Raw genomic sequence first — 17357 nt, forward strand, 5'->3', positions numbered from 1 at the left:
TGAATTTCACTGAGTCAGCAAACCAACTTAAGAGCTCATTACCGCCCCCTGCTGCACACATGTTTGAAGCTGTAAAACACTGAAAACCTCTGACATCTTAGCACAAGAGAGCAAACTGACGAAGTTATGCTAAACTCAAATACCTAGTCAATCCTGCCATGCAATTTTATGCAATTTAACCTGTGTTTAAGCAGGTAATGATTAAATAATAACCAGGTAACCAAAGGCTTCAATCTGCAGAAAGTTCCATGCAAAGTGCAGTTTGAATGGCTATTAACTAAATATATTCAGGATCTGCACTTTGCTTTTGTTATCTTAAAAAAAGATATCACTTCACAACCCAACACTGCCACTAACAAAGCTTTCTTTTAAGGAACAATTCACACACATGCATGAGATTACACTGTACACTCCTCCATCGTGAGATGTTATTAACCTCCTGAACATGAACTTATTAAAATAACTTCCATTTCTAGGATTGAATCAGTTATTGTTGTGGACACACCAAAACATGACAGGATAAAAACAGGTAAAAGCAAAGGTTGTATTAACTTTATTGGTCCGTTATTTCTAAATCTACAACATCCATGTCAAGTTATTGCACCATCACAAGGTTAGTGGCACAGCATGAAATATTTTCTGTTAATGGGTTACCAAAACAGTACCTTTGTCGTACATTACAGTCGAGTTATTAGGCAAAAATCAACTTCCTCAAACTGTTAACACTGTTGTTAGTATATCAGCCTAGTACTGTAACTGTTATCACTGTGTACCAGTTATTCGTGACTAATGGCTCTTCCATGTCCTCTAAAGTTAGAGATCTAATTCATTTGGACATGAGATCTAATTCATTTGGACATGAGATGCCTTTAGATTTAAAAAAAACAATTCAGCTGTTTCTGGCTTCCTGTGGGTTGATGGACCTCTCTGTTATGGAAAAGGCTTCAGGTAACATCGTAACGTTTACTTTCAAATCCAGTAAAATGCTTCTTACAGTTCAAGAAAGTGCTGACATGTTCTCAGAAATCAAACTTTAAACACACAGATTTTAAACTTGGTCCAAATGAGGTTTCTTTCCTATGCAAAGTCAGAACTCTAAGATGAATCTCAGAAGGTTCAAAACACAAATTCTAGTCTCTCTCCCAAAGAGCAGTAAAAAAAAAAATGTTAGAACAGGAAATGATAAAGGAATGTGTCACAATCTCTAGATAAAAATGACAGCATATTGCAATTCACTAGCACACCTTGTAATCTCATAAAAAACCTGGAAATGAGTTTTTTTTCACTTAGAGCAGTGGTTCTCAACTGGTGGATCGCGGAGCTGTTTTCAGTGGGACTTGAATGTGTGCTTGGAAGAACAATGCGGTGAAAAAGTCTATAAAGCACTTTTTTTTTTTAACAAGTTTGTTTCATTCAGTTTCTTTGCTCTATCATGTTTCGTACCGTCTGAGGTACTGCACAATTTTTCTTTAAATAAATCTGATTGATTGAAAAAGACATTTGGGTTGCCATTTTCTCATGAAGGAGTATTTGCTGAGTCCTGAGGCTGGACCAGTTGAGAACCACTGACTTAGGGTAAATGAATCCAGCTAAAGCCTGGCGCACATCCTGCGCTAAGTGTGCCTTGAACTGACACCCAGCAACTGTCGTATGTTTCAGACAATAAGCAGTTCCACATCTAGTGTAAACCGAGCTCCTTCATTCGTTTAGCTCCTAAATTCAGCGTGTTTTTCAAGGGTTTCATTCCATCATTTGATTCAGATTTCTGTGCTCACAGTTTTTTTTGGGACACCCTACGGATGGTCACTTCATGGAAACAAACACTAAAATTAGAGGTTAGGTTAGCGCTCAAAACCACAGTGCAACAACTTTTTTAAAAACACGTTATTACAGTGCGGAAGAATTACTTTTTCCTTTTTAACACCAGTTTTTTTTCCCCAGTCTTACGTAGGAGCCCTCTGTGACAGTCACATCCTGAATGTTGTGCATCACTGCTTCAGGACCGGGAGCTCCCTCGGCTTAAAGAAGGCCTGAACCATCCCCATGGCAAAGATGTATACTTTGGCATCCACCACGATCTTCTCTTTCTTGAGGAGGTCTGCAGGATGAAACAGAGGGAGTGTTAACGTCGTCTGTGTTCGTTTTGGACAAACACTCTTATCAAACTGTGCAGAACAAGTTGAAGCCTCACGGTCGATTTTCTGCTGGAACTCATCGAGAGCTAAAAGAACGACTTCGACGAACTCTGGAGTGAGAGGATAAAGGCGTGTTTGAAGACTTGCATTGTGAGAAAAAAAAAAAAGAGATTATTTCTGATTTAATAAGACGTGAAACTCACCTCCATCACCTGTGGACAAACAAGAGGGAACAAGATTATCCAACATGTTTTTTTTTAATTTTTATTACAGACAAACGTGAAACATCTTTAAATACAGGACACAGGTCGTGTAGTGATTATTAGAAAACACAGGACTGGAAGAAAAAAAAAAAAGCAGCAGAAGAGAAAATAAATGTAAAAGTACAGATATGAGGGTTTTCTCACCGAGCTGCTGTGTCGGGTTGATATTCTCCCCTTCATCTCCGTTGATGTTCACCATGACCATCTGGGTGGTGCAGTTAGACAGACCGGGGTCAAGACAGGTCACTGAAAAAAAAAAAAAAAAAAAAATCCAGCGTTACGACTTCCAATGTGCTTTCCCCAGATGAAAAAAACGTGTGTTCCAATTTATTTTTCCCTTGGCAACGCTGCTGACCCCAGACGCGCCGCTCCAACACATGCAGGAGATAAGACTCTGCAGAGAGACGGAGCTAATTCAATCGAGTGTACACAGAGGGTCTTCAGTGTCATGATACCTGGAGTGACTCCCACAACTTCTCCTTTGTAGCCAGTTTCTTCTTTTAGCTCCCTCAGTGCAGCAACCTCGGCACTCTCCCCCTCATCGATCAACCCTGAGAACAGCAAACACAGAACATTATTCAGAGGTTTACAGAAGGAGCTGGATGTCACGTTAAAGGGGAATTAAACCCCATATTTTCAGCTGTAGTGCTCGACCCTGGAATTTCAAAAAATGCATTTAGAATGTCAATGTATCAACTTGGAGAGGGAGGGGGGCAGGGGGGGGGGGGGGGGGGGGGGAAACTCGCCCACTCACTCCTTCGTGCCGTTATCAGCCGCAACATGATATAATGTTTACCCCACACACACAGTGGCTCAGGCTCAGGGCTCAGTCAGTGCGCATGCGTGTGGGTGAGGGGAGCGAGTGAGGAGAGAGAGAGAGAAGGATGGCGAGTGTGTGTGTGTTCAGCAGGTGTGTGCGAGAGGCACGTTATGATGCCGGGGACCAGAGCAGAATAAACAGGAGAATGTATCAACTTGGAGAGGGAGGGGGGACACGGGGGTAAACTCGCCCACTCACTCCTTTGCGCCGTTATCAGCCGCAACATGATACAATGTTTGCCCCACACACACAAATACACACACACTTGAGTCCCCACAGTTCGCCGAGTCGGGTGACGAGGCTTTTATAGGTTTGGTGACGTAGTAATTCACTCCTACGCAGTACTGTACTCCACACAGCCGTTAGAGTTTTTCAAACTGAAGGGCAGACACTATGCACATTTCTAACACAATATTTCAATACTTTGTACTCAAATGTCGAGATTGGGACTTGGATTGATGCATAACACTACTTAATACTCAAATACAGAGGTTTGAAAAAAGTGGTTTTAGGGTTTAGTTACTCTTTAAAGGACTTTTATTAAAAAAGACTGTTTCAGGGGATTTCAGGAGAAAAATGGGGAAAGTTTTTGAGGTGTAAAGCTGCAGCAGGAAGCGTCCGACCTGCAGGAAACTCCAGAGTGTAGCATCCCATCGGAGGACGAAACTGCTTCACCATCACCACGCAGTCTTTGTGGAGGGTCCGCTTCAGCAGGGCGATAATTCCAACACCTGCAGAAGAAGAGCGTTAACACCTGTGCAGCTCGTTAACGCACCTACCTGTTAGTAAAAGCATGTTTAAATATATCTGAGGGGGGGGGGGGGGGGGAACTGGACCAGAATAACTCACCGTCTGCTTCTGTGTTGGCTCGTCTCGTTGTCCTCTTCACCGTCTCCCACGTCCTAATGGATGAAAACATGGAGTTAAACTTTCAGCAGGAGTCTTAGAGAAACCTGAATTGTCGTCAGACTGTGAGTGATGCGTACCTGACGTTTCCGGAAGGGTCCATGTATGTGGTCTTCTCCAGCTGCAACCATTTTCCTGCTGCGATGAGCTGCAACACAGACGGAATAAAACACGGTGCTAAGACGTGACACACAGCTCTGTCACGACCATGACCATGACTCAACGGCAACGAGTGACAGTTTGAACTATTTACAGAAAAACATTCATGTTTTATACTGACGAGGTTTTTTCCTGAAAATCCAACAAATTAAATAATTTAAATTAAACATAATAAATATCCAAAGGCATTTTTAAAAACTTGTGCTGATGTGAACTTTCTAACTTTCAGGATGTTAACACGACAAGATGCAGGTCTATCGGCTTTAATACATTTTCACCAGAGATGAGACCGATCAGATCTAATATCTGTTTCCATACCGACGTAATGTACGTATTGGATATCAGACTGATGGAGTAGATACACGTCACCGATCAAGAACAATCGTTGGACACTTTAAACATTCTCAGCTCGCACAGTCTCTCTTTGTAGAGGTTCAGACTGAACTGTAAGAAGTGCCCACAAATCGTCTCCATGACGACGGTCAGACGAGATGGAGCAGCTCCTTCTATGTGATCAAAAGTAACAATTCAGTTGAAAATATTGAATTTTAAAAACCTGACAGTTGTTGCTTCTGCTAAATGTTTGTATGTGAAACCAGCTCAAAACAACAAAACAATTAATCAAGATTGAAAAAATATGTCTGTAAATATTCATAATCGGATCGGAACTGAACAAAAGTGGATCGGTGCCGCTCGTTACTATTTTATTTTATTACTTTTTCATTGTTTCTATCACTTCTCATTGCTTTTATATCTTTTTATTTACCTTTCCTCGTTTTATAGCTTTCATCTTGTTTTATCATTTTTCCTTATTACTTTTAGTTCTTCATACTTCTTTAACAGTTATTAATATCTTTAACGTTTTACTACTTTCTGCAGTGTTTTTAAGTACGTACATCTTTGGTCACTTCGTCTTGATCAGCGTCGTAGAGTCTTGTGTTGCTCTTGTTCATGTGTTCTTCTGCGATCACATGTTGGGTTCTTCTTTTGTTATTTGATTTCTTGATGTTTTAGATGTTTTTGTTGTTGTTTGGGTTCTTTGGCCTGTATGTCAAACTACAACGTAACCCCTGTTTTTTTTAAAAGGTACTATATAGATAAAGTTATTAATTAAACTTCATGTCATTCTATAAATAGCAGAGTGGTGATGTCATGGTGACCTGTAATGAGAACAGCTGAATGTCCTTTATGGATGAGGTCAAATTTCTTACCAGTCGTGTGTGCTTTGTAATCCTAATAAAATATCTATTTGAGTAATAAAGATAACATTTACAATGAGCTCAATAAAACTGCAGAAATGACTGCTGTGTTTGTTTTGATATTCATGGTGTGTGAGGTTATTAGTTTGCATCTGGTAAAACAGATTTGAACAAGTTGTTTGTTATAATAAGACGTTTTATTTCATATTTTATGATCAATAGATTAAATTGCAAACTGATGTGTCCACTGCAAGACATTATTCAGAACATTTTTCTATTTTCAAAAGATTTTGGCAACACTGTTTTACACAAAGTATCTACAGAGACTTGACATTTAATGGCTGATAAATGTGCAGTAAAACCTCATGAAGTATGATGAGTAGCATGATTCAGTAGTGTCTGAATTTGCATAATTATGTATAAGAAACAAGACTGATGTCATAAGCACTGCACCAATTTATTAGCTAAAAAAACTATCTAAATGAAGTGCTAAGTGTTACTTGAGAGACTTTTATTGTACATATTTAACCACAGAAACAGTCATTTCTGGCCTCAGAAAGACCAGTTTTGGTAATGTATAGTGTTTACCGTCTGTGTATATTGAAGCCTCAAGTAAGTACAATTAGAATTCCGCGTTTAAGTTAGTTGTGATGGACTTTTATTTCAGATAATTCTCATATAAAACAGTGAAGAATAAACATACCTCCTCTTTCACTATGTGTGGAGCAGCAGTGACTTTGGGCTCCTCTGGGTTACTCATGTTTAAAATGTGGACAACTGAAAGTAGGGGAAAGTTGAGTCAAAAAGCTGTTCATAAAAAAGGAAAACAATGCACAACGAACTGAAATAAGAATTCAAACAACAAGCAGACTTGTAAAAACCTCCTCTAGATGTGTGTGATCATGAGTAACTCATTTAGCTAGAGAACAGAAGACGCCGCTAACAAGTTCCAGCAGTCTCCCTGTTAAACACAATTAGCTTTTATATTCGCTTCTTTCTTTCTTTTTTTACGACAGCTAGCTGATTTGCGTGTAACAGTGGCTCTGGGGGTTCGGAGCTCACACATTATAAAACTTTAAACCATTATTAAAAATGTAAAACAACTAAACTTAACTCACGTGAAATCCCAACCGAATGTAAAGTGGAAGCATAGATTGTATATTAGCACAGAGATGTCACTTTGCCACTACTTCCGGATACTGAAAACGTCACCCACATGACGTCTTATTTTTATTTTTAGTAAAGTAAAATACTCCATGTATTACTTAAGATTTTTTTTTCCGAATAACCAAATATTTGAAGAAAACTGCTGATATAACAACACACGAGACTTTCTTGGGACGATTATTTGTTTGAACTATCTGAATTTAATAAGAAAATATGGTTATTGAAAAAAATAAAAACAAACTGGCAAGTGACCAAGACGCCGGCAAGAAAGTTAATACTTTTACTTGTTGGTTGTGTCAGTAAGATTAACAGTGAGACCTATAAATCCATAGTTTAGTTAATTCAGATTATCAAGATGAATGAAGAAGTTACGTCTGTCAGCTGTTTTAGGTATTGAGTGAACACTCTTTTCTTAACAAACGATCGTAGGGCGCAAAACAGCGGGTTTCACGACCACGCCTACATGTGCACCTCAAAAAGGGTCCCCCGCCTTACATATTTATACATAATTCTCGCATGAAGCAGTTTACGGATAAGTTCATAATCACATAAAATATTATACATACCAGTGCAAAATAGAGAGAAGTATTACATTAAAACATCGAGGTGTTGGGAGATAATTCGGCTCCGAAGTTTTTCGAAAAAATCTCCGGGGGTTTCGGAAGGTATTTATCGACGGACACATTTCTGTTTCAGGATATTGCAGCATGAAGAAGGAGCAAGTTGTCAACTGTCAGTTTTCGGTTTGGTATCCGATATTCAAAAAACATTCAATTAAAAGGTAATCAGCTGCTTAAACATATCAAGGCCTTGTTTCCGGACGTGTTGCCTTTAAAGAGACAATGTAGTCATGATCTACGTCAGCGTACAGACGGAACAAATAGCTGGCATGCTTATTTTCATCCCTCTGTTTGTCTTTTTGTTTTTAGAGTTATAACCTCTGTCTTCATGGTGTTTATGATTAACATGTTTTTTATTATTGTTGCTGTTTTCCAGTGTGATTCTGCCACTGCCTCAGAATGTAATAGATTATTTACTGGACGATGGGACACTGGTAGTCTCTGGGAGGTAAGAGACACAAACAAACATGTCTACAAAGAGTGGAAATCAACACATAGCATCACATGATTATTTATCATATACATCCCTGAACTAATTCAAAATAGACAGTTTCCTCTGTCTTTACCTCTCAGTTTGAATCTGTTGTTTTTGGATCCTGTTTGTTAAATATTTTGGTTTTTTTCAGCGACCATAACACACAGCAGACAGACATTAACAACACAGACTTGAATGCAGAGGAGGACATTCAGGTATGGAAACAGGAACAGAGAGGGGGGGGGGGCTCCTTTCTGAATTGATTTTAACAACATGTTTACAAAAACACTACAACGTTTAAATTTCTGATTGCTATATTTGTACGAAAGCCAAGATTGTAGACAGAAGTTACAGATTGTAGGTGTTTTAACTATATTGAAATGATACCATTTGTGCAAGTAGAAATGACAATTTCTCCTCAAAAAACAACAAACCAGCTTTAAATCTGAGCAAAAGGACGCTGAAACTCAACTTGAAATGATTCTCTCAATGTTATGTTTAAGTTTTCCTCCCACAACACACACATCATCTGGTACTATTAAGAGTGGATGTACACAATATTTGTCATCATCTGGACGTATTATCTGTCTAGTTTTCCTAACTTGTAACTGTTTGCCTGGCGGACACACAGTCCGGGCATCAACACAACATTTTTAACAGTGAAGTCAGGGCAGCAGTGTTTAATGTAACTTTTTGTTTTTGCTCTCTGCTCCCCTCTAGTGGTCAGATGACGACACAACCACCACTGTCACTGTAAGCACGTTCACTGTCAGATGGAACATCTGTTTACTCTGTTTACATACACATTCAGTGTTTCTCTTCACTTTCATGGTGCATCACTGCTCTCTGCAGTGACAGAAAAGTGAATCCCATTATTACCCCCATGCATGTTGCCTGCATATAATGTCATTGCAAAATGAAGTGTTGCAGGAATGAGCCCTTAAATCTCAAACTGTCTATGGTTAATCACTGCTTAATGTTTTGAATAGTTTCTGGTTAAGATATTCTTTTGGTTTTCTCTATGACATAAAATGCATCACTTCATCTTATTTAGATTTTGAGGCCTTTATATGTCTAAAAACGAGGTTTCAAGCATGTGGCTTCATGATCCTACATCCTAGTTGTTGGAGGCGTTAAAGATCGTCGGGGCCAGCATGGACAAATGGGGGTCTTAATGGTGATGATCCTGCAGTCGTGTAGCTAACTGTGGTGTTTCTCATTCATGGCACAACACCCGCTTTGTTTTCATGTTTCAAAGATCATAAGAGTGAAGGTCATGTGTGATGATTATCCTGCTGAACATGAATGTTTAAGTGTAATTGACTGAACGTATTTCCTGCGATAAGACAAAACACGGCACACTAGAAAACCAACTTGACGCTCATTTCCATTTTTTGCCGGCAAAGATCGTCAGCACTTCATCCCACTTATTATGATTTGTCATGTTGACGATGTTCAATTCTGTCCGCCAGGCTCCTGAGTTCCCAGAATTCACCTCTAAAGTGCTGGAGGCCATAAACGCCTTGGGTGGGCGTGTCTTTCCTAAACTCAACTGGAGCGCTCCGAGGGTAAAATTCTCTTCTCAGCTAATCCAAAAAAACAAAAGTGTATAAACCTGAACCTGAAGATAGACTTCTTATTTTCTGTGTATCTCAAGACAATCTCTTGTGTGTGTGTGTGTGTGTGTGTGTGTGTGTTTCAGGATGCTAACTGGATCGCTCTGAACAGTTCCCTGCAGTGTGACAGCCTCAGCGATATATTCCTGCTCTTCAAAAGTTCCGACTTCATCACCCACGACCTCACACAGCCGTAAGCTCGCTATCCAATACCATCCACTCATATTTCACTTTTAGTAGGCGACCGATTTGAAATATAGAAGAAACACTAACCAGCTGTGGTGTACACAGACTGATTTCAAGCTGCAGTAAAACACAAGTTGCTGCTGGAGAAAAAAAAAAAGCTGTGTTATAAGATTTATAGCTCAAGTTTTTTCCCCACTCTGGATGAGAAATATTTAGTGCAGGGGGTGATTTACTGCTGTGCACAGCCTCGGGGAAGCTGTGTGTGTGTGTGTGTGTGTGTGTGTGTGTGTGATGTATGCTTGTTCGTTGGACACTTTTAAAACTTCTCTCTCAAACTTTCCGAGAGCAACATATCAGCCAAGCCGTTTGTTGTGTCTCAGTCCTGACTGTAGTGGAAAGATATGGAGATAATAAATGTGAACAGCACAGACACTGTTTTATTTGACCTCACTCTCGTTTCTTTCTTTCTGCAGGTTCGTTCAATGCAGTGACCAAGACTCTCCAGACCCTGTTATAAATTACGAGGTATTTCATTTTAATCAAACCTTTCTCCAAAGGGTGCCGTCCAGGGCTATCATGTATCCACTTAAACACAGTTTAAATGAAGGAGAGGCTGTCTAATGCTGACTGTGTGTGTTCATTTTCAAATGTCTCCTGCTGGTGTCTTCTGTCCTCAGTTGGTCCTGAGAAAGTGGAGCGAGTTGATTCCTGGAGGAGAGTATCGCTGCTTCGTCAAAGAAAACAAACTGATTGGTAAAAAGTTTTTTTTTTTTTCTCTCTCTCAGATCTTCGGTCGAATCTTTTTTTTCTTTTTAAAGCCCCTGTGAGGAACTTTCAGTTTGTGTCACTTTGGCGCCCCCTGTAGGCAAAGTGACACTTCTGATCACTTCGCTCGTCTTGTCTTTTGTAGGAAGTGAATGGCTGTATCCGAATTGCCAAGTACCTACTCAATCTGTCAGTAGACAGTACCTACTATCTGTGCTGCCTACAGTTTAGTACCTACTATTCAGTATGCGCACAGTAGGCAGATATTTGTTCCTACTTCATCTGATTCATTCAGTATGGAAGTGACGTCATTTACGTTTCATGAACCGGCCACATCCACCTGTTTTTTTTGTTTTTTTTTTGTTTAGCTTTATTCAAGAAGAGTAATGAGCATATACAGTCAGGTAAACAAAACAATATCACAATGTAAATCAAGTAAAAGACAGATTAAATAACTAAATAACATACAGTACATAAAGGAAAGTACAAATGAAAGACAGTAATATACAGAATATAAAATATACCAATAAAGACACATTTAAATAGTGAAATCATTATTTAAATAGAGGGAGAAAGGTTTTATAATAATGCAGATATTTGTTATATTTTCTGTTGTAAATTAAAAGTAGTGATTTCAGTCGGGACTTTAACTCTAGATTAAAAATGGATTCAATTAATCCACGCTCGTTTGTTTTGATTTGGAGGCGGACGTGACGATTTACGTTTAATTTCGCACAGCATTGTGGGTGGTAATATACAATTCATTTCCTGAAAAGATGCATCCGATCCATACTGCATGAAGCCCGGAAGTTAGTATCCATACTGAAATGTTCAGTACCCAAAAAATGCATACTGAATGACCACGAGAGTTCAGTATACTGAAACTCCCTACTGAATAGTACGCACTGCCTACTGAACTGTGGCTATGCGGAAAGGGCCATCGTTTGAATATTTGCGAGGGGTGGACCAATAGGACATTTCAGGGCCGATACTGATGACCAGTAGTTCATGAGACAGATAACTGATGCTCATTTACAGTAAAAATGAAAATCCTTCTGTCAGAATGTTTAATTCTGAATGTTGCAAGCTAGAAGCTCAACCAGAGACTGTCCTGCTCCAGGCTTCAGTGTTCATTGGCTGTTAGTCGTTTGAAGTCTAGCCAATCGGGTAGCTTTGTGGGCGGGGCAATAGGTGAGACAGTGCAGTGAGTGAAACAGTACCAGAGGGAAAGACAAACCATGCCTTCATTATAGGACAGCTGGAGAGAGAGAGGGATGACATGAAGCAAAGGGCCGAGGTCGGAGTTGAACCCACAGCCGCTGCAACTAGGATGCATCCTAACCGCTAGGCCAGGGGTGGGCAAACTTTTTGACTCGCGGGCCACAATGGGTTCTAAAATTTGACAGAGGGGCCGGGCCAGGAACAGATGGATGGAGTGTTTGTGTGAACTAATATAAATGACATGTAAAAGCCATTACATGAAAGGATTTGGCCTTTAACAGGTAGCAAAGCATGAATATGCAAGGCTCATTGTACAAATTGATTTCCAAATGCATTCATTTAATTAATTTAAATTTTAATAAACACAGTAGAGAAACTCACGTTCAGTTTCAGTGGGAACAGTGTTGTTGATCTCCCTTTTTTGCCAGTGCATTAAAGTCTGGAGTTAGTTTTGTAGTGGTAATTCTCAGGATAGATCCGAGGTGTTGGTCAGTTAACTTGGATCTGTGAGGGGCTTTGTTGATGTTCATGACGCTGAATGTCTGCTCACATACGTAGGTATATCGCTTAGCTCAGGAAATTTGTCAGATTTCCCCATTAACTCCAAAAAATGCGCTGATCTCCTCTTTCAGCTCCCACACTCGTTGAAACACTTTGCCCAAACTTAACCAGCGGACACGAGAGTGGTACAGTAAGTCCTGATGATCCGCATCAGTTTCCTCCAGGAACATAATAAACTGACGATGCTGAAGTCCCCTTGCTCGTATAAAGTTAACACGTTTTACAACTGGATTCACGACATGACTAAGCTGCAATACAGACTTACATAGAGATTCCTGATGGATGATGCAGTGAAGGAAAATAACATCCTGGTTTCACTTTATCCTGGATTCTTTTCAGCAGCCCAACATGTTTTCCAGTTAAATTTGGCGATCCATCCGTTGTGAAATTGACAAGTTTACTCCAAGGTAGCTTCATTCTCTCGATGACAGCAGACACCTGGTTATACAAGTCCTCTCCTCGCGTTTTTCCTTTCAGGGACTCCATGGTCAAAAACTCCTCCGTTATCTCAAAACTGTCATTAATCCCTCGGATAAAAATGAGGAGCTGAGCAGTGTCTTCTACGTCATTACTTTCATCCAGCGCTAGTGAATATAACTTAAAGGACTCAGCCTTTTTGTTTTATTCGCTGGCTATATCTTCATCAATCAGTTCCACACGGCGAGTCACAGTCCTGCGTGATAAACTGATTTTTTCAAACTGGCCTTGGCTCTCCGGACACAAGAGACCTGCTGTCTCTACCACGCATTCTTTTAAAAACTCGCCTTCGGAGAAAGGCTTGCTAGCCTTTGCTAATTTGAATGCCAGCAAAAAACTTGCCTTGTTTAGTTGACTCTTGAATCGCAGTTTGTTGGTGAAAAAAATGTTGCTGAGTCTGTAAATTAACCTTCAACCTCTGAGCCGCAGCCGCCCGTTCTTGCGTGGACTGCTTGCTAGCGTAGTTAGCATGCTTCGTAGCAAAGTGACGGCTGATACTGTACTCTTTGAAAACTGCGACAGTTTCTTGGCATATCAGGCATACAGCCTTTGATCGGACTTCAGTGAAAAAATATTTAGTTGTCCACTCCGTATTAAACACTCGGCATTCACTGTCCACTTTTCTTTTCTTTGATCCGCTCATTTTTACAGAAGGGCTCATACGGGTTCATAGGGCAAAGTGAAGAAGTGAAGAAGGGAGTAATACACCACACCCTGAAGTGCGCCATCTATTGGGGAAACGCGGGCATTACAGGGGAAAACGAACGAGGTTTAATTATAATAAAATTTAATTTAATAATAATATAATTTGGACAAGTTCGGCGGGCCGGATTAAAAAGCCCAACGGGCCGTATATGGCCCGCGGGCCGTAGTTTGCCCATGCCTGGTCTAAAGTCACACAAACACTCACGGCGTTTCCTTCGGCTCGCAGCCAATCAGAAGCCGTCCCGCTCTGTTGCTACTCAGATTCCCAGAGAAATTCCCTCCAACACATGACTAACTATTTCCTCTTCGTCCTATAAAAACAACCACACCTTTAGGTGGAGTTTTCTGTATCTCAGAAACTTTAAAGGTCACATATTTGGTTTGCCCATGCCTGCGCTAGGCTATCCGGCACCCCAAAGTAGCGCACATTTTGTGCATTAATTGATTAATTTTACCCCCCCCCCCTCCCCCCCGCAGGCTTGAATAATAAGTATATAGAAACAATTAATCCAGTCTTTGATGTATGAAGAGGCATCAGTATTCATTTCTGTCTGTTTCATAACTAGTTTCAAAAACTCCTCACAGGGACTTTAAGTAGCATGAATACTACATTTCTCATTTATTGTACATCAGGAGACACAAAGTTGAATTAAGAAGTATCCAGCTGTGTTTCTTTATAGCTCAAAAGAGCAAAAGGGAGCTGTTTTTATCCTCAGCCTGCTGTGGGAGTTATTTAAAAAGAATCTACTCTCACAGTGATATAATGATGTTTGAGCTGTCCCCTCCTCAGCACCATGATTTAGGAACAATTATAGAATTCAATTTGAGCTCCGCTGACGGCGCTCGTGTCTCTTTCCAGCCATCTCCCAGAGAGACTACACTCAGTACTACCAGCACGTCCTGAAGCAGGAGGAGCAGATCTGCCAGGCCGTGCAGGAGTTCTTCAGCCAGCACATCCAGTACAACTTCCTGGATGAGGACTGTGAGCACCAACATCCTTCTTTTGAACATCCCCCCCCCCCACACACACACACACTCACACACACACACTCACACACACACACACACACACTCACACACACACACTCACTCACACATACACACACACACACACACACACACATAACACCCATCACTCCTCACGCTGCTTCTGAAAGTTCCTGAATATGACTGTTCAAAACAGAACATTATGCCAGAAGAAAAGTAAATTTTAACGATTCCTTAGAAGACTAGAAAATAAATTTTTAATGCAAATAACAGGCTGTATAAGTTATTGTCTAAAGAGTTGTTTTTCTGTTTTACAGTTGTGTTTGACGTCTACAGAGACAGCCAGGTAAGCACACTGACACATTTTGTTATCAGCTTTCAAAAATGCCTCTTACACACAGAGATGTGATTCAGTATTTTCTTGGTGTGTGTGTGTTGCAGGGGAAGGTGTGGCTTATAGACCTGAATCCTTTTGGAGAGGTGACAGACTCTCTGCTGTTCAGCTGGGAGGAGCTGATGTCCGGTGGGGAAATCGCCCAGCAGCAGGTCAGCCATTATGACACACGTTACCAAATGATTTTCATCGTTTGGACCACAGACTGTTTATATATACGAAATGGACAGCATGCCTCAGCCGCCTCCCGTCGAACGGAATGAAGCCAGAACATCCATGTGACGGGCGCTGCAGATTGCTTATTTGCAACCAGAGTCTGCACAGTAGGCCAGGGTACGGATGTCCCGCCGCTAACGTTAACATTTGACCTACGGATAAAAGGGAAAAAAAATCCCTCAGGTGGGTTCAGTCTGTAGCAGAACAGATTCTTGTGTCGACATGAAGCAGACACTCACGCTTTTCCTCTCGCTGTTTCTGCTGTACTCTGCTAATCCGGTGCACACAGCGCTGCTATTAGTCTACAGATCTGTCAATCATGGCATTTTGATTTTATCAGCATCAAATAACGAATTTCAAAGAAACTGTTCAGAAAAAAAAGATGTCTGGAACACTTAATGGAACAATAACAACCGTCATGATGAATCCAGGTTTGAGAATAACGTATCTGACATGCATTTAGAGTTTTAGGTCGACCTTTCTCACGTCTTTTATCGTTGAGGAGGCGGGATTTATCACCTATACTGCAGCCAGTCAGCAGGGGGAGCTCTAACTCTTTTGGCTTCACTCCCAGGCGGCTGCTTCTCTGTCCATCTACAGTCTTTGATTTGGACAATGACCAAAAGCTCAGATGAGACAAAAAGGAATCCGTCCTATGTTGTAATGCTGAAATTTAGCCCGGGATGAATCAGTCAATACTGGAAAATATTTCAGTGGTCACTGCGCTTCCTTTTCGTACAGGACGGCCCGGCGTTTCGTTGCACCACCAGCGAGGTGACGGTGCAGCCCAGTCCCTGCCTGAGCTACAGGATCCCTCGGGACTTTGTTGACCTCTCCAGGGGGGAAGACGCCTACAAGCTCATCGACTTCCTCAAACTGGTAGGATTGTTGTTAGATCTTACAAAAATACAGAATAATGCAAGGACTCATCAAATCCTGAGCGTGCTGTATGTCTATGTAATAGAATAACAACAGGCCACAATTTGTTACTAAGGGCTGAACTATTATCAAGTGCCTGATGCTAGGTGGAGAAAAAAGAAGGATTCTTTTAGCCATCTGTCTCTTCCCAAGAAGTAAAAATATCTTGTCAAACTCGATATTGATGGTCCATCTCTGTCTCTCTTCTCCTTGCCTGACTATTCTTCTTAGAGAAATGTCCCACTAAATGACCGAAAGTGAAAGACTTTGACAACTCCGCAGATAAAATCAGCATTTAAAGGCAGAGTCGGTAGAATTTTTGGTACACAACGTTCAAACAAGGGCCCCTCCCATTCATTTCAAACATGTGATTAAGCACGTTTAAAAAAAAATGTACGTGTCAGCCCTGATTAATATACAAACACCATATATCTCAGTGAAATCTCCTCTCCTGCTTTCTCCGCTCTCCACAGAAGAAAAGCCAACAGGAAGAATCGGAGGAGGAGGAGGAGGAGGACGAGGAGGAGGAGGGGGAGGAGGAGAGTGTTCCACAGTGACACGACTCCTCTGACACCTGAAGAAGAGCTGCCAGAGTCAACAACCCTCCATATGATGTTTTTCTGCATGAAGTGACTCTTAACCTTCTGTCCTGTATTGAAATCATTTTTCATTTCAGCCTCTTCTCCCCCCCCCCCCCCCCCCACTCCCCCTCTCGCTCCTCTGTGAACAGTACGCCGTGTACCCGGGGGTTCCTTGGATGGCTCTCTCGTGTTTTTTCTCTAATGGAACATGTTAGATTAGCAGATCATGTTAGTAGCCCTTCGAGGATTCATTTGCTGAGTTGTTGTTTGCCACTGACGCCGTTGAGCACCCTCATGGCTCGGTGAGAAAGAGGAGGGAGTCATCTACAGAGTTGATTCTTTTTTTATTTGTGGAAAAGTAGTTTGACTGTAAGAAGATGTACTCTTGTATACTTTGGAAAAATTGTGAGTTATAGTGTGCGTATCTCTATTGCAATATAAATATTGTCTCTGGATTTCAAATCTAATTTGTGCTTTAAAGCTGTGACTTCACTTACAACACTTAATCCCTTCATTACTTAGTCACCTTTCATTTTTCTCTCCAGCCATCCCTACCCCTCCATCTCTCCCTGCCAATTTCCTCCGAGCACTTTTGACACACTCATTTCTCCGAGCCGCTCCGGGCACCCATGTTTTTGAGTTGATGTTTTCCCATCATGCATCGCTGTAGACCGTTAGTCCCAAAAACACATCATTAAACTTCTTGTCGTGTATTGGCTCGGCTGTCAGTCCGGTGGGTGCTGTAGACTAGCACATTAGGAAATTGATTGCACCTTTACGCAACAGTTCTCATTACGCCGGGAGCTAAATGAGCTGTGCGTGCACGGAGCGGGGCACTTCATTTTGGATTGTTTTTTTTTTTGTTGTTGTTGTTTGTTTTCCTCTGCTCGATTGATAGAGCAATTTCATGGGGATGGAAAGAGCTGATGTGATGAGGGTTACAGCTCCCCGGGTGAAACTCTGCAGACGGGTAAACTGTAGACGAG

At 41.1% G+C, this 17357-nt stretch overlaps 2 protein-coding genes across 5 annotated transcripts; one reads left to right on the forward strand and one right to left on the reverse strand.

Annotated features, from left to right (window-relative positions):
* Positions 1–1958: 1958 nt before the first annotated feature.
* nudt5 (nudix (nucleoside diphosphate linked moiety X)-type motif 5) lies at positions 1959–6689 on the reverse strand. Of its 2 annotated transcripts, XM_061029703.1 has the most exons (9): positions 6601–6676; positions 6186–6259; positions 4205–4272; positions 4068–4120; positions 3842–3949; positions 2854–2949; positions 2543–2644; positions 2192–2347; positions 1959–2098 (listed from the first exon to the last, which is right to left on the reverse strand). In XM_061029703.1, exons 2-8 carry the CDS (start codon positions 6240–6242, stop codon positions 2307–2309), a joined length of 525 nt encoding a protein of 174 aa, XP_060885686.1. In that variant the 5' UTR covers positions 6243–6259; positions 6601–6676; the 3' UTR covers positions 1959–2098; positions 2192–2306. The 2 variants fall into 2 exon arrangements, with proteins under 2 accessions (XP_060885686.1, XP_060885685.1); XM_061029702.1 differs by lacking the exons at positions 1959–2098; positions 2192–2347 and having other exon boundaries at positions 2365–2644; positions 6601–6689.
* Positions 6690–7282: 593 nt separating this feature from the next.
* Positions 7283–16826, forward strand: cdc123 (cell division cycle 123 homolog (S. cerevisiae)). 3 transcript variants are annotated; one of them, XM_061030148.1, is made up of 13 exons: positions 7283–7430; positions 7646–7717; positions 7896–7959; positions 8465–8497; positions 9217–9312; positions 9447–9553; positions 10020–10071; positions 10224–10299; positions 14135–14257; positions 14580–14608; positions 14704–14808; positions 15614–15751; positions 16264–16826. In XM_061030148.1, exons 1-13 carry the CDS (start codon positions 7357–7359, stop codon positions 16345–16347), a joined length of 1053 nt encoding a protein of 350 aa, XP_060886131.1. In that variant the 5' UTR covers positions 7283–7356; the 3' UTR covers positions 16348–16826. The 3 variants fall into 3 exon arrangements, with proteins under 3 accessions (XP_060886131.1, XP_060886132.1, XP_060886133.1); XM_061030149.1 differs by having other exon boundaries at positions 16279–16826; XM_061030150.1 differs by lacking the exon at positions 8465–8497.
* Positions 16827–17357: the final 531 nt, after the last annotated feature.

The sequence above is a fragment of the Labrus mixtus genome, chromosome 22 (genome assembly GCF_963584025.1).
Source record: "Labrus mixtus chromosome 22, fLabMix1.1, whole genome shotgun sequence".
In the NCBI taxonomy this organism is placed as follows: Eukaryota; Metazoa; Chordata; class Actinopteri; order Labriformes; family Labridae; genus Labrus; species Labrus mixtus.